We start from the raw sequence: 23,806 nt of genomic DNA, 5'->3' as shown, positions 1-23,806 counted from the left end.
GAGACGAAAAGTCCCATTCCGGCCCCTTAGATATTGGAACACTGCTACCGTGTCAGTTCAAATGATGGAAGAGCTGCATACAAGAAGCAGCATAGGGTGGACACCCTTTGAATCTCAAAAGTGATCTCTAGGGTTCAGAAGCGACATGGAAAGCTAGCCAGGATCCTGTCTCCTAAGCAGAGCTTCCAGCTTCCCTTAAAGCTGCACAATGCTATTCCTTGCAATCTTTGATCCTTACGTTAAAGTCAACATGTACTTTGCCAGCCAGCTTGTATCATGCCAGACCACTTGGCAACCAATCCGGTGTGCTGTGATCTGTTTACAACTTTCTAGACTCACCCTGGCTGGGAGAGAGGGGAAGGCAGAGACTACACAGTGTATACAATGCGGCTAAATATACAGATTTATTTATGTATCTTATTAAAACATAAGACAGTGAAGAAAAGCCAAGACATTTTGCTATAATGGTTGCACTTGCTTCGAAATGTTTTTTTTTCCCTCTCTCCAATTTTTTGACATCTTATTCAGTCTCGAAATCATAAAATAAAATAAAAAGTGTCACCCAGCCAGCAGGAAAAGGTCAATTTTTTAAAATAATCTAGGGCGGGATTAAACATAGGAAAAGAATTGGGACTGCTGCTTCAATGGCAGTCTTCTGTCCCATTTATCTTTATGGCAATTCTTTCTACAATTTTGTCTGCATCCTGACATCGTTGTGTGTTTCTCAAGATGTCCAGCCCCAAAGAAAAGGAAAAAGGAACCTATACCAAGCTCCCTAACTCAGATTGGAGGGTTGAAGAACTTCCCATAGTTACCCCCGGCATATAATTTCTCCCAGAAACTAGCCATACTATCAAATGGGTTCCAAATCGGGCAATTATTCACACCTGCAAAAGGAGAGTTCCAGGAGTGAAATGCTACCGGTTCGCTCCAGTTCGGGTAAACCGGTAGTGATAAAAACTACCAGTTTGCCCGAACTGGTAGTAAAAAAAATGCTTTAAAAAAGAAACAAAAAAGGTTCCGACGATCGCGCGGCACAGCTGATTGACAATTTTAAAGCATTTTTTTTTTACTACCTATTCGCCCGAACCGGTAGTAAAAAATGCTTTAAAAAAGTTTTTTAAAAAGGGTTCCAACCATTGTATGGCACAGTTGATTGACAATCAGCTGCACTGCACGATCGTCGGAACCTTTTTAAAAAAAATTTAAAGCATTTTTTACTACCGGTTCGGGCGAATAGGTAATAAAAAATGCTTTAAAAAGTAAAAAAAAAAAGTTGGCCACGCCCATCCAGTCACATGACCTCACCACACCATGCCCACCAAGCCACACCCACAGAACCGGTAGCAAAAAAAATTTGCATTCACACTGGGGAGTTCCTCTAGATCTGGGACTTTCTGAAGTTTTAGAAAGAGAGAAACCAGCCCTGCCACAATTCTTCGGCTGCCAGTGCGAATTCCCTCACTGCCAATGTTCAGCTCTTCAGCATGAGCAGAGGTCAACCCCACCATTTCACCTTTGACCTGCTGTTGGGGGTCACAGGTGGACACAACAAGGCAAAGTCACAAGCTGCGAGGGATAAATGAAGGTGTCGCGGACAGGAAAGGGGGCAGCCCCTTATTTCACCCGGTGTTTTGTTTTTGCTCTGGGAAATCCCACGAAAGTCCAAATGGGGTCGCTTCCACCATCTTCAGCACCATCCCGAGTCGGATCGTTGTAACTTTCCAACAATCCAAGGTTGTATACTTGATTTCAGCCATCTTCAAAGATATGGCACTGGATTATTCTCCACTCCTGCCGTTCTCGTGTACATATTTGTGTGCTCGTCTCTTGATGTATGTGTGCGAGGCCGAGCATCATGTTTATCCTTCCCCTTCGCTTGCAATGATCTCAACAAAGCCAGCAGGTCTGTCTCAGCAGAAGTTAGCTCAGTTCAGGTTGAAGCTTCGCTTTGATCTGGTTGCTTTGCACGACCTTCCGACACTAAGGACTGGGATCTTAGGGTCAAGCATGAAGAGTTTAAACAATATACACTTCTTTTCCATTCTAATAGCAATTAAGGAGGACCGTTTAAAAGCACAGGCCCACCCTGGTAGCAAGGCATGGTAGGAAAAAACTTTGAAAAACCACCGGTACCAGTTTCTTGAAATTGAGCTTGGAAGCAGATATCAAGAGAGTGACGCAAATGACATACGAGAAGAGAGAAACTTAAACGATGCCAGCGTGGATATGTCCTTTTCAATTAACACGGCCTTGTCTCCTAGCCCTAACTCAAAATCCAAATTTTCAGGTTAGATTTGAATAGAATAGAACAGAATAGAATTTTTTATTGGCAAAGTGTGATTGGACACACAAGGAATTTGTCTTAGTGCATTTGGTCAGTATAATTATTTCAATCTTTATATCCCAGGGGAGAAACGTAGTAGGATGCTGCATTTTCCCGAGCCACTTGAATTGCTCTCCAGAATTTCAGGGAGGAAGCAATGGTGAAATCCTCCAAGGTTTGCCACCGGTTCGCTGTGCGTGGTGCACACCAAACACACGCTGCACGTGCGCACGCGCAGTGAACACTAAATGCTCAGGAAAAGGAGGCTTAAAAAGGTAAATAGAACAGCAAGCAGGGGGGGGAACAGCTGTGCCATGCAATTTAGATATAATAATATAAGTATATTAATATAAATCGTGCGGCACAGCTGATCGTCAGAAATACTGGTTCATCCGAACCGGTAGCATTTTTTTTTACTACCAGTTCTCCCGAACCGGTGCGAACCGGTAGCATTTCACCCCTGGTAGGAAGCCCTGCTAGCCCTTTCCAGGGTCCTGAGAATTAAAACTGGGTTTTTCTGCAACCGAAGTGCACACATTTCCTTTCCAGGGCATTTATGGAGGGCCCTGCAGAGCGTTACCCCTTTATAAATTACTCGAGGACAAATTAGCCACTCCTCATGAAATGACTTAACAGAAGAATTTTCCACCCAGGCATAAATCGGCTGTAGGTTGCAAGCACTTTTTAAATATTAAGGTAAATCTAAAAGGATCCCAAATCTTCAAACTAATGAGAAGAGGACCTTTAAAAAAAATGTCCTGCTTTGAATTGGGACAGAGAAAGAACACAAGACGGAGAACGTAAGAAACGTTAGTTGCGTGTTAGTCCATCAACTTGTCCTCGTGACCTGACGGCAGCTTTCCAAGAGACGAGGCAGATCTTTTCTGACCCCACCGATCTGGGAGATAACCAATCTATAAAGACCAAATCTGTTTTGAGCTGCGTCAGTTCCCCCAAACCATGACTTGTGGCCATCCAACACTAGGATCGTTTGCCATTGTCTCCTTCCAAGATTCTTTTTTGACAACCAGATTCCTAGAGTTCTCCCACACCGGGTCGGCAGGATTTAGCATTCGAGTCCAGACAAGTCCTACGGTTTCTCCGATGTACTTTGTCTTCGTCTGTAGACAGGGGGGATGAATACAGATGAACCCTCGTTCAGTTTGAACCCTGGGCATTTCCTTGAGACCAAAATAATACTAAAAGCACAGGGCGCTTTATTTTCTAGTGTTTTGACTTCCTGAATATATGCGGAAAACACTGGTTCTACCAATAAACTCTGATGCCCAACGTATTCTCAGCCCTCCTCAGCCTTGTTGGAATCAGAGATTTCCTTGGATTTCAGAGCGGAGGTGGGAAATCTGAATCTGCCAATGGAAGGAAACTATATCTGGACTTTGGGTTCCGCGTTTGAAAACTATCCTCTTTCTTTCTCTTGAGATTGTTGCTAGGCTTCCTTGGACAAACCAACACAAAAAAAAAGACATTTGCTTCATTTGGCGGCAAGAACGCTAATGGCGGAGAGAAGGTGGGTCCTTTGGTCAGGCAGGGTTCAGAGTTCAAGCTTGTCCATCAGATGGCCAGATGCGTTTTCTCCCCTCCTCCTCCATTCTCCGTGGCAGATTGTCTTGGGAGTTAGACTCCCACGAACATGCCCATGAAGTCAGATCCATTCTGAATGGTAACGGGGGCCCCGGCGCTGTTGTCCACAAAGATTGAGGTGTATTGACCAGCCTGTGAATATGGGAGAAAGGAAGAGGGAAAATGAATGCGACATTACATGGATGCCGAACCTCTGTTGGCTTCATCAACAAACCACGATAGCAGAATTGGAAGGGACCTTGGAGGTCTTCTAGTCCAATCCTCTGCTCAAGCAGAAAACCCTGTACAGGTAAATTCTCAACTTACACAGTTCATTTAGTGCAGGGGTCTCCAACAGCTTTGCTGGCTGAGGAATTCTGGGAGTTGAAATCCACAAGTCTTAAAGTTGCCAAGGTTGGAGACCTCCGATTTAGTGAATGCTCAAAGTTAACAAAGTTGCTGAGAAAAGTGCCTTAATGACCATTTTTCACACTTAAGACCCTGGCAGCATTCCCATGGTCATGTCATCAAAATTTGAACATTTGGCAACTGGTTTATATTTATGATGGTTAATCAGAATAGAGCTGGAAGGGACCTTGGAGGTCTTCTAGTCGAACCCGCTGCTCAAGGAGGAGACCCCTATCCTTATATGGGTTGCAGTGGCCCGTGATCATGTGATCGTCTTTTCCCACCTTCTGAAAAGCAAAGTTAATAGGGAAGCCAGATTTGATTCACTTAACAACTGCAGTGATTCACTTAACAAATGTGGCAACAAAAGTATAAAATGGGGCCAAACTCTCTTAAAAACTGGCTCACTTTAAGCAACAGGAATTTTGGACTTGGCTGCGGTTGTACGTCGAGGACTACCTTGTACCGTTTCAGACAAAGGGTTGTCCAATCCAATCAAACTTTCTGTAGTGCTCAGAGCTAGGGCTTGGTGATGGCAGTAGGCAGGGATGACTTCTGCAAAAGAGGGCAGATCATCCATGGGTACCAACATGAGTAAAATCTTGAGGGAGATGCAAGCGATTTGAAACTATAATGAGCAGAGCTAGGCTATCAAATGGGTGAAATCCAGAAGTCCTTTGATCTCAAATGGATTCCCAGAACAATTAGGGGACTGGAGGCTAAAACATATGAAGAATGGTTGCAGAAACTGGGTACGTCTAGTTTAATGATGAGAAGGACTAGGGGAGACATGATAGCAGTGGTCCAATATTGGAGGGATTGCCACAAAGAAGAGGGAGTCAAGCTATTCTCCAAAGCACCTGAGGGCAGGATAAGAAGCAACGGGTGGAAACCAACCAAGGAGAGAAGCAACTTAGAACTAAGGAGAAATTTCCTGATAGTGAGAACAATTAATCAGTGGAACAGAAGTTGTGAATGCTCCAACACTGGAAGTTTTTAAGAAGATGTTGGATAACCATTTGTCTGAAGTCGCTGCCTAAGCAGGGGGTTGGACTAGAAGACCACCAAGGTCCCTTCCAACTCTGTTATTCTATTCTAACTAGCTGAATCCTAATGACATCTCACTCAGTTGGTCACAAAAGATCTCTGACATTAACCATCTACCTGGGGTCCCTCTGAGACCCAGCCTTTAGTTAGTGCAAATTCCTAGAGCCCCCTGGTTGGAACTGGACTCACTGGACAGGACAACTGGACACATCTGGAGAGAGTGTGCGGCTGGCAGCATTTGGACACAGAAAAGAGATGGTGGGCAAAATTCTTGGAACTCAGAATTCATCTGAACCATCCGTTGCATAATCCTTACCTGGAGTTGGAGCAATCCATGGACGTAAACCGTAAAAACTTTACTGTTGCTTTCCAGCCCAGCGATCACCTCCAAAGATCTAGGCAGGTGCAAAAAGAAGGAGACAGTCATTAGCTGGACAGGATGTAACTACTGAGATCAAGTAGGAAGGAAGGTCATAGATTTGACAAGCCTGGCCATATTTTCACAGATTAAAAAAGTCTGGTAAACTGGCAGTACTTATTGGAGCTCTACAAACCCTGCCTGAGCCCTTATTCACTCCTCCCCTTCACACTACAAATTCTTTAGATGAAACTAAACCTAGTTTGGGGGAGGGGAAATGGAGCCTCTTCCAAACCGGCCAGAAGTTTATAATGCACACTCCGGTGAGCACATTGGGACTGATTTCTGAGCAGAGATATATAAACCTGGCAATATCAGGAGTAGGATTCAGTCGGTTCAGACCGGTTCGGGAGAACCGGACGCTAATCTTAATCTGGTTCGCTGAACCGGTTGTTGCAAGGACTGGCTGGCCCCGGCCACCCTGCCCCGTTCCTCTCAGAAGTCTCCACACGGCCCATTTTGGATGTGAGGTAAGCGCAGGGCCTGCCTGAAAGCTCTGGGAGGACAAAAAGCAGGCCTCCCAGAAGTTCCGAACGTCCAGAAACAGGCCCATTTCTGGCCTCTGGAGGGCCTCCGGAGCCTGGGGGAGGCAGTTTTTGCCCTCCTGGAGGCTCGAGATAAGCCTCCGGAGCCTGGGGAGGTTTGTGGTGTATTCATGCCTATATGGGTCATGGAGCCAAAAGAGGCCCAATGATAGCTCAGGCTGTTAGAAGCCTGTTATTAGAACACAGCAGCCTGCAATTACTGCAGGTTCAAGCCCGGCCCGAGGTTGACTCAGTCTTCCATCCTTTATAAGGTAGGTAAAATGAGGACCCAGATTGTTGGGGGGGCAATAAGTTGACTTTATAAATATACAAATAGAATGAGACTATTGCCTTATACACTGTAAGCCGCCCTGAGTCTCCGGAGAAGGGCGGGATATAAATGTAAATAATAATAAAAAAAAAATCTGCTACCGAGATTGGAAAAAAAGGATTGGAGGGAAGGAATAAACGGGAATGATGGGCTAAGAGGAAGAGGACACTTATCAAAATAGAAAAGTATATAAAGGAACAGCTCACAGCACCTGGGAAAGACAGTTCCTGCAGAAAGAATAGGCAGGAGGAACCGTATTAAAATGCCGAAGATAGATCTCCAGTGACCCAGGAGAAAACAAACCCACAATTCCAACAACTCGATGTACTCACGTATATCGGTGGCAGAGGGATTCAATGCAGATCAAGACTCGGATATTGTCTCTTGCTCGAAGCTGCAGTTTACTTTTCAGCTCACTGTGGTCTTGGAGAGAAAGGAAGAAAGGAAAAGAAAGAGAAAGAAAGAAAGAAAGAAAGAAAGAAAGAAAGAAAGAAAGATCATTTCTCTTTTAAGCATTCAAGAGCGTACAGTGCAAAAGGAATGGATGTTCCAGCATTGGCCCTCCAATCAGTTTTTACATCCTAACCACGATTCCTGGGCCTGGTTGAAAGAAATGTTACTTCACCATTTGGTGAAGGGTGATTATCATTATTCTCTCCCCGCCACCTTCAGAAATTATAAATTATAATTATGGTTGGGAGCAGAAATCAAGACCTTGGAGGTCCTCTAATCCAACCCCCTGCTCAGGCAGGACTACCCCACGCTGTGCCACGCGATTTAGCTTTGTTAGACTGTGCGGCACAGCTGATTGCCGGAAATACCGGTTTGGAGGAACCAGTAGCTTTTTTAAACTACCGGGTCGACTGAATCGGTAGCGGGTTTTTTTTAATCACTACTGGTTTACCCGAATCGGAGCGAACCGGTAGGATTTCACCCCTGGAATATAGGTAACAGGGATATGAATGAGAAAGGGTAAACTGCCCAAGAGGGTAAAACAGGCTTGGCTAAAGCAATTTGGATGCTTGGAGCTGTCCAAGGTCCTGTAGATTCAGCACCACAAAGCATTATGTAACTAAGCTAATGCATGAATGCTGTGTCCTTGGCCATCTCTGGCATCAATTAGGTGCCGTTGCTTTGACTTCCTCACACAAATAGCACACACGGTGACTCTCACACACTTTCCTCACTGTTCTCCCAAAAACAGTGGACAAATTTAGCCACTCTTCCTTTTCTTGTCCACGAAACGTTTCTTGATGCGACACAGTAAAGATAGAAGTTAAGTAAAGGTAAAGGTTCCCCTCGCACATATGTGCTACTTGTTCCTGACTCTAGGGGGTGATAGTCATCTCTGTTTCAAAGCCGAAGAGCCAGCGCTGTCCGAAAGACATCTCCATGGTCGTGTGGCTAGCATGACTCAACGCCAAAGGCGCACGAAGCGCTGTTCCCTTCCCACCAAAGGTGGTCCCTATTTTTTCTACTTGCATTTTTTACCTGCTTTCGAACTGCTAGGTTGGCAGAAGCTGGGACAAGTCACGGGAGCTCACCCCGTTACGCGGCACTAGGGATTCGAACTGCTGAACTGCTGAACTTTCAACCGACAAGCTCAGCGTCTTAGCCCCTGAGCCACCTTACTGGAAGTAAAAGTTACTGGTAGTTAAAACCTAAGCTTTAAATGTATTAGGATCTGTAGCTAGCAGGGATTTTTTATGCTTGCAGTTATCAGTAGCAAATAACAGCGCAGTATAAAATCAACCGGAAGAGTTTTGAATATACGTTTGAGTGCAAAATGTGTATCGAACTCTTCCATTGATTTTATTCTGTCCATTCTTTGAGCAAAACTCATCTCGTGTTTTCTGGCCATTGATATTTGGTGGGATAGGTTTGGGGTGGGGATAAGGGTAATGTTCATTCTCTTAAACCAGAAAATTGCCCATGGAAAGGGGGGGAAAATTACGTTTTTGAACCCAAACCATGAATAAATTCTATCACTTACCTACATGGACGTTGGCCGAAAACTGATAAATCCCAGATACCGAAGCGGTAAACCTCCCAGTTGTTAAATTTAATCCGGATCCGCGAAGAAAAGCTCCTTTAGCTAAAGGCTGCATGAGAAAGGAGGGGAGGAAATAGAATTGAATTGAAATGTTATTCCGACCAGTTCAACCATTCTTTATTCCCATTCCATAATATGCAAGAGGTGTAATCAGCTAGGTTTAGATGCATTACGTCTGCCCTAAGGCTTTCCAATTTTCTTTTTCTCCCCAAAAATTCGCCTTTAAATTTTCTGAAAATCGTATTTCGGTACAAAAGGAACTTGTGGGGTGGGGTGGGGGGTTTAAACCAAATTTTCAGAGCATTTTGAAATTTCTTTCACATTTCCTTGAAAGTGTTTTTCTTTATTTTATTGCCGAAATCCGGAATGCTAACTGCTACTTTCTATTAGTCCAGAGGTCAGCAACCCGGGGCTCTGGAGCCGCATGCGGCTCTTTCATCCCTCTGCTGAGGCTCCCTGTTGATGGTCAGCTCACAATTGATAGGGCTTTCGGTTAGGACAGGTAGAGGAAAAAGGACGCCACACTAGGAGGAGACTCTATGGTGGGGGAACCGGACTTCCGGTCAGCAGAGGAAAAAGGATGCTGCGCTAGGAGGAGACTATGACGGGGGAACCGGACTTCTGGTCGGCTCCAGAATTGAACGGGGACTTCCAGTTAGGATCTTTGTGGCTCTTAATAATAATAATAATAATAATTTAATTTCTATACCGCCCTTCTCCCGAAAAACTCTTTGAGTGTTTAAGGTTGCTGACCCCTGTATTAAGTCTCTCCATGCTTCCTGATCTTTTAAAAAAACAGTCCACAGATATATTTCCCTCGGGAGACTGGCAGGCTACAAAATTCAGGAAAGAGGATTGTACCCTGACAGATCCCATCATGTGGTTCTCTGCCCCTCCCAGTCACTTTCATAACTGCATAAGTACTAGAACCTCGGAAATGAGAACGTCCTTCATTTATTTTTTCCCTCTGGAAAAAAATGCAGAACAATTTATGTTCGGTAAAGTTTGAATGAAAAAGACTGGAGATATTTTTTAGCAGAACTGTCGTCGTTTATTGTGCCATTCGTTCTTTTATTGTCCAATCAGGTTCGACAGAATGACAGCCTGTCAGAAATTCCCACCCAGAGTTTATACAGATTTTGGAAAACAGGTTGTGCTTCTTCTCAGCTTTCTGTTGCCTTGTTTAGGAAAGAATGATCAGCATTCCATGAAGAGGTAAGAACCTACAACTCAACTTCTGATGATAGTGCTGAGCTATTTCTTAGCAACAAAACTGAAGTAATTTGCTATTGTTTTGTTCCATGATGATTTCTTGGTGGTCTCCTATCCACAGTGCATGTCAGACTCTTGAGTTTTCTGAAGGGCTCTGAGGCTAAGACACTGAGCTTGTCGATCAAACAGTCGGCAGTTCGGCGGTTCAAACCCCTAGTGCCGCATAACGGGGTGAGCTCCCGTTCCTTGTCCCAGCTTCTGCCAACCTAGCAGTTCGAAAGCACGTAAAAAAATGCAAGTAGAAAAATAGGGACCGCCTTTGGTGGGAAGGGAACAGCATTCTGTGTTCCTTCGGTGTTGAGTCATGGCGGCCACATGACCCCGGAGACGTCTTCAGACAGCGCTGGCTCTTTGGCTTTGAAACGGAGAGGAGCACCGTCCCCTAGAGTTGGGAACGACCAGCACGTATGTGCGAGGGGAACCTTTACCTTTTATGAGTTCTCTAAAAATCGATTCGGAAGCTGCCAAATCCTTGCAGTCAAGCAATCTGGGACAACAACGTGTCAGCGAAAACAAGATTTTGTGCAACCTTAGGTGAAATTTTTTAAATTTTTTCTTTTTTTGCAGCACTTTGGAAAGATTTTTATTGTGAGTTACAAAAGGGTCCGTACCTTTTTAGCCTGTCTTTGGGCCCTCTCAGCGAAGGCAGAGAGGATTTTTATCTCAGCAATTTGAACATCCTAATGTTCGGAGGTCTGCAGGTTCAACTCCACCAACATTTCAAATTTAAGAAGGATAAAGGAAAGGCAAGGGGGGTGGGGTGGGGAGAAATCCCCAAAACTTTTGGGGAAAAAAAAAATACAGCAGAGCCGAATAGACAAATACTTAAAAGACCTGTTGTTTTTAAGTCCTTAAAACATCTGTGGGATTTCCAAAGGAGCCAAAAAAAGTCTTTTTTTAAAAAAAAAAAATTAAAAGAAAAGATGACTGGCCCAAAAATGCTCCAGGCAATTTCACACCTCCCTCAAGCAACCTAAATTGCTTTCTTCTGCAGAGGTTAACGCTCTCAGGGTCTTTCTTCTCCTTGTTATTTAAATAAAGAGTGTCGGGGTAGTTCAGCAGGCCTAAAGCCGGCTGGTTTAGCAACTCCACGACAAGGGACTCGTTCTAGACAAGCTGCGCGCAGGGAAGATTATCGGACTTAAGTTAAAATAAATCCAGCATGGCGTGTTCATTGTTTGCCTTGGCTCATGCAATGCGGGTTTGGCTCAAATTCGGGGTGGGGGGTGGGGGTGGAGGGAAGAGAAAATGAACTTTACTGAACTTTTTTTGGGGTGGAGGAGGGAAATCTATTAATTTGGCATCTTATGACTGCCATGTCAGAATTGGGGAGGCGGTGGCAGGGAGACGTCGTTTGGATAGCATCATGAATTCACCTTGCCAAGTTAGTCTCGCGCTGCCACCTCCTCAATTCTGACATGGCAATAATGAGATTTTTTTGGGGGTTGTTTTTGTTTTACAAAAGGAAGGAAGGTTAAGATGGTAGCAGGATTAACCATCCAAGCTGGTGTTCCTCAGCATATTGTTGTGGCCCGCCAGTGGATCTGGCAGCAGATTCAGACAGTGAGTAGGTTGGGGAGGAACATGGGCCGGTCCTGGAATCTAGGGAAGGCTCCGATGAGGGCTCTGCATCGGAGGCAGAGAGGGGGCCAGGGCTGTCTGACAGCTGCCTTCGGAGTCGGACATCAGTGGGGCAGAAGAACAGCTGGAGCCTGTTCCCAGTATGTGCATGCGCAGAGTTGCCAGGAGAAGGGAACAGCTAAGGAACAAGGGTCGACTCAGGAGTAAAGCCACAGCTGGACGGTGAATGGCCCCTCCCCACAGGGAATAAAGAGGAGTGATGGGGAGGGCAGTTTGCAGGAGACAATTAGTTCGTTTGGGTGACAATCTGTTCCTGCATTCTTGCCAAGTATTGCAGCGTCTGAAAGATATCGGTGTGGCCACTCTCCAAGCCTGATAAAGGTCAGTAATTGTGAACTATCTTGAAAGACCGTGGGAGAGGAAAGACTTTGCTGGAGAGGAATTCACTGTAAATTAAATAAAAAGGGGTTTATCAGGACGAGGACTCGGCTTCACGCTGCTGGGAAAGCCTAGGTCAGAACAGATAAAGGAAACCCTCACTTTATTCTTTTGAATCATATTTCCTACCTACTGCTTGGCCCTTATATAAGGTGGCTTGCAATCAGGCTGGGGAAGATCACAGGATATTATGGCAGACTGGGGGGCGGGGGGGAGCAAACCGCTTTAGTGGGAGCAGAAAAATAGGGCTAGGTATTAAAAAGTTTGGGACTCGCCCATTTCTTTCCCTTGCATCGTGGTTCTAAACTAAACGGGGCTCGTGCAGCCAATTGTTTTGTTTCGTGGGTTGCAATCAGGGGTGGCATTCAGCGGGTTCAGACCAGTTCGGGCGAACCGGCACCAGAAATCATAAGTGGGCCCACCCACCCCCGCCCCGGCTCTATGCCGTCCTATTTAGGCACATTTTTGAGGCTCAGCACATTCGCGGAAAACGCGTGTGCAAGCAAAGAGCATGCGCGGCATGTGTGGAAGGCAGGCGCGCGCCCGAACCGGGCACATGCGTGCGCAAAGCAAGCGTGCGCGTGGAGGCGAACAGGTAGCAACGAGATGTGAAACCCACTGCTGGTTGCAATCCTTAAACACCCACCTTCCCCGTATGAAGCAAACAATCTATAATGCCCGTTTGCCAAAAGGTTACGACGGATATGTGCCGCGGCCATGAGAGGCTCCTGAGTCGAATGTATAAGTTTAGATCAGTGTTGTTTTTTTTTTTTTTCAAATTTGGCAACTCTACTTCATCTCCCAGAATTTCCCAACCATTATGGCGAATTCTGAGAGGGTTGAAGTCCACATATCTCAAAAGTTGCCAAGTTTTTGGGGGCGCGGGGGGGCGGGGAGGGAAAATACTGGTTTAGACAGCGGACGAGGATTGTCTCGTCTCGATATTCCTCCCAGTTCTTTGATTCCCCCTGCTAAGTTTTTACTCCCCTCTTCTCTGGAGATGGCAGCGCTTTCTGACAGCTCCAATTTCTTGCCTTGTTTCATTAAAACCAATTAAGCACAAAAAATAAAAAAAAATCTTAGAGACTTAATTCCCCTCAAAACCGCTGACTTGAAAACAGAAAGCAGTTTTCCCGGCACCAGTAAATTGCCGCTTGAGAAAACATTCCTGTTCTTTCACGTCTCCCTCCCACTCTCTCAACACACTCACAAAAGGGAACGAATTAATGTGGTGCGCTGGGAAGGAATGGAATTAATCGTGATACGCTAATAGGTTAAACCGCTCGCCAGTTGGGAGAATCTGCCAGGTTCCCTGACACAGCCCTTAAGCCTCAAAGATTGCAAAGTTGGTTTAATTACAGCTGGGGAAGGGGGATGCAGCCATGAGATACTCCCCGCTCCCCCCATTCCAAGTGCACATATTATCAACTTGTTGCATTTTGGAGCGTTGAATCCTTTTGGATTCAAACACTACGACACACAGAGTCACCGTCCTTTGTTTCCTTCTGGGGAATGGACAAGACAAAATTCTATTTAATTTCCACTTCCTCGCTGATTTCTCTTTAAAAACTCCCAAGCGCTAAGGAAGAAAAAAAAAACGTGAGAGACGAATCAGATCTCAGCCTGGAGCCATCCTAGGCTTCCGATTCCACTGTCCCAGAATGCTTTGCTCCCCTCTTTTTGCTCTTAATCTGATCCCAGGTTCAAACCCCAGCACCTTCTGATCTCGCGTCCAAACCAGGAGAGACAAAGATGTGTCCAGTGGTGGGATTCAAGTAATTTAACAACCGGTTCTCTGCCCTAATGATTTCTTCCAACAACCAGTTTGCCAAACTGCTCAGAAAGTTAACAACCGGTTCTCCCGAAGTGGTGCGAACTGGCTGAATCCCACTACTGGATGTGTCGGTGTTTGGAATCGGTGGTCTAGGGGAGAAGATGATGATGATGCTGGAATAAAATATTCATTGTGCCTCAATTATAGGACTGGGCGAAAATGTCCCACAAAGGTTGTATTAAGTCTCCCTTATTGAGTTCTAATGCATTTCACTTCCAAGTCAGCTAAGAGTCCTTCTCTCAGGAATGCAAAGCTGGTCGCTGTTTAGAATTCTTACCAGCTATCTTACGCTTTCTCAGAGCATTGCATACCAGCCTCAATTTTCCCATCCTCCTACACCTGGATATTTCACAACGGAGCACAATCAGAAAACAAAACAAAAACAGAACAAAAGAATTGGAAGTGACCTTGGAGGTCTTCTAATCCAACCGGTTGCTCAAGCAGGAAACTTTATATCATTCCAGACAAATGGTTGTCCTATCTCTTCTTAAAAACTTCCAGTGTTGGAGCATCCACAACTTCTGGAGGCAAGTTGTTCTCACTGTCAGGAAATTTCTCCTTAGTTCTAAGTTGCTTCTCTCCTTGATGAGTTTCCACCCGTTGCTTCTTGTCCTGCCTTCAGGTGCTTGGAGAATAGCTTGACTCCCTCTTCTTTGGGGCAGCCCCTCAAATATTGAAACACTGCTATCACTTCACCCCTAGTCCTCCTTTTCATCAGACTAGACATACCCAATTTCTGCAACTGTTCTTCATTATGTTTTAGCCTCCAGTCCCTTAATCCTCTTTGTTGCTCTTCTCTGCACTCTTTCTAATATCTCAACATCCTTTTTTTTTTTAAATCAAGGCGATCAAAGCTGCCTGCAGTATTCCAAATGTGATCTTACCAAGGCATTATAAAGTGGTGTTAAATCAGTAAGGTATGGTGGCTACAATTTATTCTATGCTAGAATCTGAAGCGTTATGGAAGATCATCTAGTCCAACTCTTTGCTCTGCATCAGGTATAAAATCTTTCCACCTTAATTTTGTTTTTTAAACATTCCGGCTGAGTTCCCGATATTCCTCTCCACGTACTTCAGACGGCTCCTTTTTGGCGACTTAAAAGATCGACATTCCCGAATTAAGATTGTCATCCCCCTCTTAAATTCGGGCAGTCCTGTGCTCTCCCTCCTTGGCAGGGAAGTTGTCCAAGTGGCTTCGAAGAAAACGTACTTTAAAGCCGCAATAATTGCACTTTGTTAAACGCAGTTCGCTGACGGAGGATCAAATGCCCGTTAAAGAGACCTGTGCAGAGATGGCTGCGGACGCGCCCACCGGTGAAAAGTGTTGAAACCTTGGTGACAATAAGCCTCGTTTTCTTTTCATCGCCACCAGCCGAAAACTCTGTCATCGGGGCCGGCTGGGCCCACAGGCAGCCGCTGCCTCGGATACATCATTGCAGGAATGCTCTCTAAACCCATCTGGCTCAGCTCCTTGCTGAAGATGGCACGGAATTGCGCTGGCTGGCAGGGCAGGCGTCTAGAGAATCTGCCAAGCCCAATTAGAAAAAGCGCAGCAGCGGCTCAATCCAGCCTTCGCCTGTACACTGATGGCTATTAAGATGTCTTCTCCACGCCAATTAGAGTGGCACCAATGTTATCCTTGGAGGGAACTTTGACCCTGCCTGGACTCCAAGAGACACTTTTCTCCCACCCTCCCTAATCTCCACTCCCCCATACATTTCTTTTTTCTTTTAAAGGCTAAGCTGCTACATGCAAAGGAACAGAGGCGCTGTCTTTCATAAGAACTCATACGGAGTGGGGTGGTGGGGAATGTAACTCCAGCACAAAAGAGAACAACTATTGGAACAAGCCAAACACATTCAATAAAGTTCCATGGCTTTCCATGGAAATCCTACCACAAGTCTCCTCTGGGCAATCTCAACTGCTGATGACCACATGGATAGGCAGTCGGCGTAGGGTTTTGGTTTTTTTGGGGGGCAGGGGTGAAATCCAGCAGGTTCTGACAGGTTCGGGAGAACCGGTAGCGGAAATTTTGAGCCGTTCGGAGAACCAGCAAATGCCACCTCTGGCTGGCCCCAGCGTGGGGTGGGAATGGGGATTTTGCAGTATCCTTCCCCTGGAGTTGGGTGGGAATGGAGATTTTGCAGTATCCTTGCCCTGGAGTTGGGTGGGAATGGAGATTTTGCAGTATCCTTTCCCTGGAATGGGGTGGGAATGGAGATTTTGCAGTATCCTTCCCCTGGAGTTGGGTGGGAATGGAGATTTTGCAGTATCCTTGCCCTGGAGTTGGGTGGGAATGGAGATTTTGCAGTATCCTTGCCCTGGAGTTGGGTAGGAATGGAGATTTTGCAGTATCCTTGCCCTGGAATGGGGTGGGAATGGAGATTTTGCAGTATCTTTCCCCTGGAGTGGGCAACGATTCGCTTAGCAATGGTGGCAAGAAAAGTCGTAAAAAGGGGGGCAAGCTCCGTTAAAAAATGTTTCCCTCAGCAACGTACATGTCGGGTTTGATGGTGGCCTTGATTCAAGGACTACCTGTACTACCAGGACTAAGAAGTCTCGCTTGGATCAAGCTCCGTTCCAGTGGCTTTGTACCCTAGTCTTAACAGCCCACTCCAAATCTATACGGTGGCGCAGTGGTTAGAGTGCAGCACTGCAGGCTACTTCTGCTGACTGCCGGCTGACTGCAATTTGGCAGTTCAAATTTCCCCATCTGAAGGTTGATTCAGCCTCCCATCCTTCCGAGTTGGGTAAAATGAGGACCCAGATTGTTGGGGGCAAAACGTTGACCCTGTAAACTGCTTAGAGAGGGCTGTAAAGCATTGAGAAGCGTTATATACATCTTAAGTACTATTGTTATCTTCCTTCCTTCCTTCCCTCCCTCCCTCCCTCCCCTTCCTTCCTTTCTTTCCTTTTCCTTCCTTCCTTCCTTCCTTCCTTCCTTCCTTCCTTCCCTCCCAGTGGTTAGAATGCAGTATTGCAGGCTAACTCTGCCCACTGCCAGCAGTTCAATCCTGACCGACTGGCTCAAGGTTGACTCAGCCTTCCATCCTTCCAAGGTGGATAAAACGAGGACCCAGATTGTTGGGGGCAATAGGGCTGACTCTGTAAACCGCTTAGAGAGGGCTGTAAAAGCACTATAAAGCAGTAGAAAAGTCTAAGTGCTATTGCTATTGGCACTGTAATCAAACCCTGTGGTGTGATGTTAAAAACATTCCCCAAGCACCTAATAAGGCTCCCTGCTTGGTCTCACCATCTGGAAGTTCTGGAGTTCCATCAACGTTTTCTTGTCCACGATGATTTGCCCCTTGAGTTTGCAGTGGAAGGCTTCCTCCACTCGCCGGTAGAAGGAGATCTCCTCCAGAGGCGGTAACATTACCGGCATCTCACTGGGATGGGATGGGAGAACTGGAGATGCCCGCCGTTCAGTAGCTTCTGTGGGGGGGGGGGAAGAAGGATTGCAGATGCGATTACCCCGAACTGATCTTTGTTTCTAAGTAAAGCCAAAGAGCCAGAAATGAACTGCTTTACCTCTTAACATGTCTTTAAATTCTTGCATTAGGATTTCATGGGTGACTTCAGCCCCAGGAAGACCAGGGGGCCCTGGAGGACCTGGGGGTCCGGGAGGTCCGGCAAGACCACGCTAGGGAGAAAAAAATAGAATAGAATAGAATAGAATAGAATAGAATAGAATAGAATAGAATAGAATAGAATAGAATTCTTTATTGGCCAAGTGTGATTGGACACACAAGGAATTTGTCTTGGTACATAGGCTCTCAGTGTACATAAAAGGAAAGATATCTTCATCAAGAATCATAAGGTACAACACTTAATGATAGTCATAGGGTACAAATAAGCAATCAGAAAACAGTATCAATATAAATCGTAAGGATACAAGCAACAAGGTTACAGCCATACAGTCATAAGTGAAAGGAGATGGGTGATGGGAACAATTAGAAGACTAATGCAGACTTAGTGAATAGTTTGACAGTGTTGAGGGAATTATTTGTTTAGCAGAGTGATGGCGTTCGGGTAAAAACTGTCCTTGTGTCTAGTTGTTCTGGTGTGCAGTGCTCTGTAGTGTCGTTTTGAGGGTAGGAGTTGAAACAGTTTATGTCCAGGATGTGAGGGATCTGTAGAAATTTTCCCAGCCCTCTTTTTGACTCGTGCAGTATACAAGTCCTCAATGGTGGAGAAAAAGAAGATGTTCAGAAACTTTCTTATGCCGAAGGATAAGTTGCCGTTTCATTAGCCGAGTTCCAAATTCATGGTTTGATTTGGACCTGGTCTCCATTCCCACCACACTCCAGGGGGAGGCTACTGTAAAATTTCCATTCCCACCCCACTCTTGGGCCAGCCAGAGGTGGTATTTGCCAGTTCTCCGAACTACTCAAAATTTCCACTACGGGTTCGCCAGAATCTGCTGGATTTCACCCCTGGTTATTGGGAAGAAAGCACCTCTGAATGTGGGGAATTTTCTCAAATGGAAACAGAAATGAGACAGATCGAAATCACGGCTGAGAAAAATGAGCAGAAAGACAGTGAGCAAAGGGACCCCGGAGTAGCACGGACAGCTCCTTGTAGAAAAGCGGCCTCAAGGATCTGCCACAAACCAAATTCACATTGGAAACGTCATTTAGGAATCAGATCAGTGCCTCCTGAGTAATGGCCGCAGGAGAGGCCGAAGAACCTTCTTCCCTTGTGTGCCTGCAATTCCGTGTGGGACCGAAAGGGGCGATTCAAGAGAAAAAGCCCATGAAAACCCTGGATCATTGAAAGATGGTGGAGATCAAACAAACCAGTGAGGAAAATTAGGAAAGGAGAAAGAAGCATGCAATGGAGGGTCCTATTAAGGGCAATCACTCAGCACATTGCACCATTTTCTGCAGATCCCACAACAACAGTCTGACAACTATTATTACCTATTAAGTCTTATTATCTATTAAGACCCAATTGGAAAATAAGCCCTAGTGCAGTGATGGCTAACCTTTTCGCCGTTGCGAGCCAGGAGGAGGGGCTGGGAGGGAGGGTCGCACGTGCCCACATCCATAATTCTACGCACATGCGTCCCCCTGCTCCTGGCACGTGATGGCCCGGTAGGCCCGTTTTTCTCTCACACCTGGCTCCAGAGCCTTTCTAGGAGTCTGGGGAGGGTGAACATGGCCTTCCCCACCCACCCCCGGAGGCCAGAAATGGCCCATTTGCCAACTTCCGGTGGGACCGGAAGGCCCGTTTTTTGCTGTTCCCAGCCTCCAGAGCCTCTCTGTGAGTTTGATCCTAGGTAGAGGCAGATATTTCTCTCTCTGGGCCACAGTGAGAAATGTATCTGCTGAACAAAACTCCGTACTGGCAACAGGAAAGGGCATCCGGCCAGTAAACACTCAGCTCCATTCAGTTGCCCCGACTCCACCCCGCAAGGGATTATGGGGGTCATTAAAAATAAAAAATAAAAAAATCTTCGTCAGCATTATCATTACCAGCTAGCAAAAGCTTCCAGAAATAACCTACTTTTTTATCTTTCCCTTTGCATTTCTTTTTGGAGTTGCTGTCTTCACCCGGACGCTGTACAAATGAAATCCATGTTCGGCGTGGATCAGTGATACGTGGGTCTGGGGATTCTAGCATCTAAAGGAAGGAAGAGTAAAAAAAAAAGATGACACTGTGATTCTTCAGCCCAGGGATGGAATGACTGGCAGGCCGGCTGGCGGAGAAATTTTTCATCCCCGTTTTTACTGCCTTATGAACCTTCCGGTTCTCAATTCTGGATCTGAAATCCAAGACGCAAAACTTCCATCGAGGAAGGAGAGATTATTAAATTTATAGCCTGCAGATTCCCTCCCCCATTCCTTTTTATTTTTTAAAATATTTGCATCTCCCGTGGGAATGAAAAAGATGAAAGATGGAAAAGTAAGATGGCAATCACTCCGCAGAAAGATGAACGGGGGTTAAAAAGACGAGGTGTCAAAGCGGCTGTATCGATTTACAAAACAGCAATTTACACCAGTGCTCTTAAAAAGAAAATACAGTTGGGGAACACCAAGACTATAGACAACTGGCTCACAGGCCGGGAAAAGAAACGAGCAAAATTATATGTGCTTCGCTGGGACATAATGCAATTCTGATTAAGCTGTCAAAAGATACAGTGCATTGAAGAATCCAAACAATGAAAAGATAAGATTCAACTGTAGATGAACTAAATTCAACTAAACATAGACGAAAAGGATGCTATCATCATCTTCATTTAATGACCCTCATAATCCCTTCTGGGCAACTGAATGGAGCTAGCAGAGTGTTTTACTGGCTGGATGCCCTTCCTGTCACCAATGTGGAGTTTTATTCAGCAGATATATTCTCATCCTGCCCAGGGAGAGAAATACCTGCCTCTACCTAGGATCGAACTCACAACCTCCTGATGGTGAAGCAAGAGCTCCACCTCTAGGCCACTGCACCACTCCATGAAAAGGATGCTATCTCTGCGCAGCTAAATACATTAGCTGGCCACATCCAAACATTTTTCTCAACGTCCACCGTATTTGGCTTCCAATCAGTTTGCTGGAACTCTGAAAATGCAACATAATGGTCTCTTGCTTTCGCTAAGATCCCTTGTTCTTTCATTGGCCCTGCTAGACAGGATTCCCCAAGATCCGGGGAATCGCTTACTCATCCATCTTAAAAGATCATTATCCAGGCCGGGTCTGCTGGCTTTCTATCCAAGGGGAGAGAAGGATAATTCATCTCGTGAAGAACTGTGCCACTGCCGTCCAACCAGTGGTAGGATTCATTTTTTTTTTACTATCGGTTCTGTGGACGTGGCTTGGTGGGTGTGGCTTGGTGGGCAGGGCAGGGGAAGGACTCTGCAAAATCTCCATTCCCGCCCCACTCCAGGGGAAGGATACAGCAAAATCCCCAGTCCCACCCCACTCCAGGGGAAGGATACTGCAAAATCCCTAGTCCCACCCCACTCCAGGGGAAGGATACTGCAAAATCCCCATTCCCACCCCATTCCAGAGGAAGGATACTGCAATATCCCCATTCCCACCCCACTCCAGGGGAAGGATACTGCAAAATCCCCATTCCCACCCCACTCCAGGGGAAGGATACTGCAAAATCCCCATTCCCACCCCACTCCAGGGGAAGGATACTGCAATATCCCCATTCCCACCCCACTCCAGGGGAAGGATACTGGAATATCCCCATTCCCACCCCACTCCAGGGGAAGGATACTGGAATATCCCCATAAGTTAACTCCTCGATTCTGATAGCCTCTTCGGATATCTCCCCCCCCCTTTTTATTTTAAATAAATGAAAGGGCCACGTGGGGGGCCAATTGTAAGAGATCCCTGAGTTCCTCTGCCTCTGCTGCCCCAGGCAGATGTTTGCGGAACCACAGCTGTCTGCACGGTGAGCCAAGAGGGGAACCCGAGTCACTCCTAGCGGAGAGTTAAGCGCATTCCACGGTAATTGAATAATTAGTGTCAATGTTTAGATCCATCAGGCACACCCTGCAGCCAAGCAGATTTTGCTGGCACTGGATCAAGACTCTACCGTTTTCCCCGGGACCCCAAATTGCTATCCGTGAAATGAGAGGACCGATTCTCAAGCGTCATTTTTCTGGCTCACTCGCCATATGCAAAATAACTCCAGGGTTCCCTTACATGAAACCTACTCCAGTTTTCTCCTGCCTTAAGAGAGGGAGCTGACGAAGTTGCCGTCCCAGAAGCTTTCAGAGACCGGAATGTAAATTTCAAAGAGGGCATTGAAAAGTTAAAACGTGAAATTGAATTCGGGGTGGGTGGGTGGCTTAATAAGGGAGCCGATTTCCACCCACCATAGTCAATCCCAATCTGGACTCTCTTTGGCTATTTTCTCTGGCAAAGCTTCCTAGAACCACCGTGATATATTTGGGAGCCATTCCCCCACCAAGATGTATAGTCACAGCCAGGGGTGGGCTTCAAAACTTTTAGCAAGGGGTTCTCCGTCCGGTTGCTGGGTGGGTGTGGTCATAACGGATCTGGAGGCCCTGCGGAGGCTGGAAACGGGCCCATTTCTGGTGTCCTGGACTTCCAGTAGTCCTGTTCACCCTCCCCAAACCTCGGCACATGCTCTGCACTTACCTGCATCCAAAACGGGCCGCGTGGGGACTCCTGGGAGGGGAGAGGTAGGTGGGGCCAGCCAGGAGTGGGATTTGAGGGTTCTCTGAACTGCACAGAATCTTAGCTAGAGGTTCTCCCGAACCCCCAGCAGCCCACCCAGGATAACAGCTAAAGTAAGATGGGGGGGGGGAATATGGGTTGTTCCACTTCGCGCAAAGGAAGTAAAAATACTGAATTTTTGATTGGTTGATTCAAGGGTGTCAATCACAGCCCTGCTCAAGGGTGACTAAGAGATAAGAAAACACTTTCATATCAAGCGATAAAGAAAGCACATTGGCAGCTGAATGGTTTTGCATTTAGGAGGGAGAACTGAACTTCCCAAAATGTCTAGTTCAGCTTTGGATTTGGGGACCAAACACATTTCACCTGTGACTCACAACCGGGCCCCAAATTTCTGTTGCTAAGTAAGAGATTTGTTAAGTGAGTTTGGGCCCATTTTATGGCCTTTCCTACCACAGTTATTAGTCACGTTAATTGTTAAGTGAACCTGGCTTCCGCCTTGATTTTGCTCATCAGAAGCAGTGGTGGTATTTAGCTGGGTACAGCCGGTTCGTGCAAACCGGAAGCAGCGGCTGCGGGAGGCTCCGCTTACCTGCCTGGATGTTATCACGTCCTGTTTTTGACGCTCTGCCCATGCGCGGAAGGCTCTGCGCATGCACAGGGGTAGCATGTGCGCTCACATGTGCAAACCGATAGCGAAGGTAAGTGAATACCACCCCTGGTCAGAAGGTCGCAAGAGGGGATCACATGACCACCCAGGACACTGCAACCGTCACAAGCATGTGAATTTTGATCACATGACCATGGGGATGTTTTTTTCAGTGCCGTTGTAACTTCGAACGGGCACTAAACGAATGGATGTACAGTCATACCCACAACCTTTAAGCCTCTTGTTTTTCTAATGTGTGAACCACGGACAGACAGCACGACACTTTTCAGGGTTTGCCTGCCTGACCCAGAATTCAGGCAGGCTGGCAAAAAAAGAATAGAATAGAATAACAAGGGACCGTGGAGGTTTTCTAGTCCAACCCCTGCTTAGGCAGGAAACCCTACACCAGGGGTAGGCAACCTGTGGCTCTGGAGCCGCATGTGGCTCTTTCACCCCTCTGCTGCAGCTCCCTGTCGCCGGTCAGCTTTCGGTTAGGACAGGTAGAGGGAAAAGGACGCTGTGCTAGGAGGAAACTCTATGGTGGGGAAACGGGACTTCCGCTTGGCTGCAGAATTGAATGGGGGGATTCCGGTTAGGACCTTTGTGGCTCTTTGAGTGTTTAAGGTTGCCGACCCCTGTCCTAAACCATTTCAGACAAAAGGAGGAATTGGAAGAAGGAATTGGAAGAAGGAAGAAGTGGCAGGCGGCTCATCTCAACTCTATTTTTTCTTTGTAAAATTGCTGGAAGAACCAACGGGCTCAACTTCTCCCTTAAAATGAGGAGGTGGTTATGGCATGGGAAAACAAGCAAAAATGATCAAAACAGCCACTCTTCTGCTTAAGGAAAACAGGGCTCCTGAGCCACCCCGAAGGGGTCTGCCTGCCGAGGGCTGGCAGTGCCCTCGGGAACTCTGGACGGCTGGTGACTGCCTGTCCCTCTTGGTATCGCTAGCTTCCTTTGCTTGCAGACAGCCCGCTGCCCAACTGTCCCACCAGCTACATGATTGATGGTTAAAATGATCACTCTGCCCTTGTAGCATTATTTAATCCTCTTGGCCCAGCATGAAGAATCCAGTGAATTAATGTGCCAGACTCTCTTTATCTTGGCAATCATTGGCCTCAGCAGCCAGAGAGGGAGAGAGACAGAGAGAGAGACACAGAGAGACAGAGAGAGATGCAGAGAGACACACA

General features: G+C 46.4%; 1 protein-coding gene across 1 annotated transcript in view; it reads right to left on the bottom strand.

Moving 5' to 3' along the window:
* Window positions 1–2,604: 2,604 nt before the first annotated feature.
* The window catches only part of C1QTNF12 (C1q and TNF related 12), a 33,877-nt gene continuing 12,675 nt past the window's right edge, over window positions 2,605–23,806 (bottom strand). The window contains exons 2-8 of the mRNA XM_058161348.1: window positions 19,322–19,438; window positions 17,345–17,456; window positions 17,067–17,248; window positions 8,629–8,737; window positions 6,968–7,058; window positions 5,679–5,757; window positions 2,605–4,060 (exon numbers count right to left, since the gene is read on the bottom strand). Coding sequence (XP_058017331.1) covers window positions 3,962–4,060; window positions 5,679–5,757; window positions 6,968–7,058; window positions 8,629–8,737; window positions 17,067–17,248; window positions 17,345–17,456; window positions 19,322–19,438 — 789 coding nt within the window. The 3' untranslated portion in view covers window positions 2,605–3,961. The remainder of the gene's footprint in view (window positions 4,061–5,678; window positions 5,758–6,967; window positions 7,059–8,628; window positions 8,738–17,066; window positions 17,249–17,344; window positions 17,457–19,321; window positions 19,439–23,806) is intronic.

This window comes from Ahaetulla prasina, chromosome 18 (genome assembly GCF_028640845.1).
Source record: "Ahaetulla prasina isolate Xishuangbanna chromosome 18, ASM2864084v1, whole genome shotgun sequence".
Lineage (NCBI taxonomy): Eukaryota > Metazoa > Chordata > Lepidosauria > Squamata > Colubridae > Ahaetulla > Ahaetulla prasina.
Note: the sequence above shows the minus strand (reverse complement) of the source record. Positions and strands in the feature narration are given on the sequence as shown.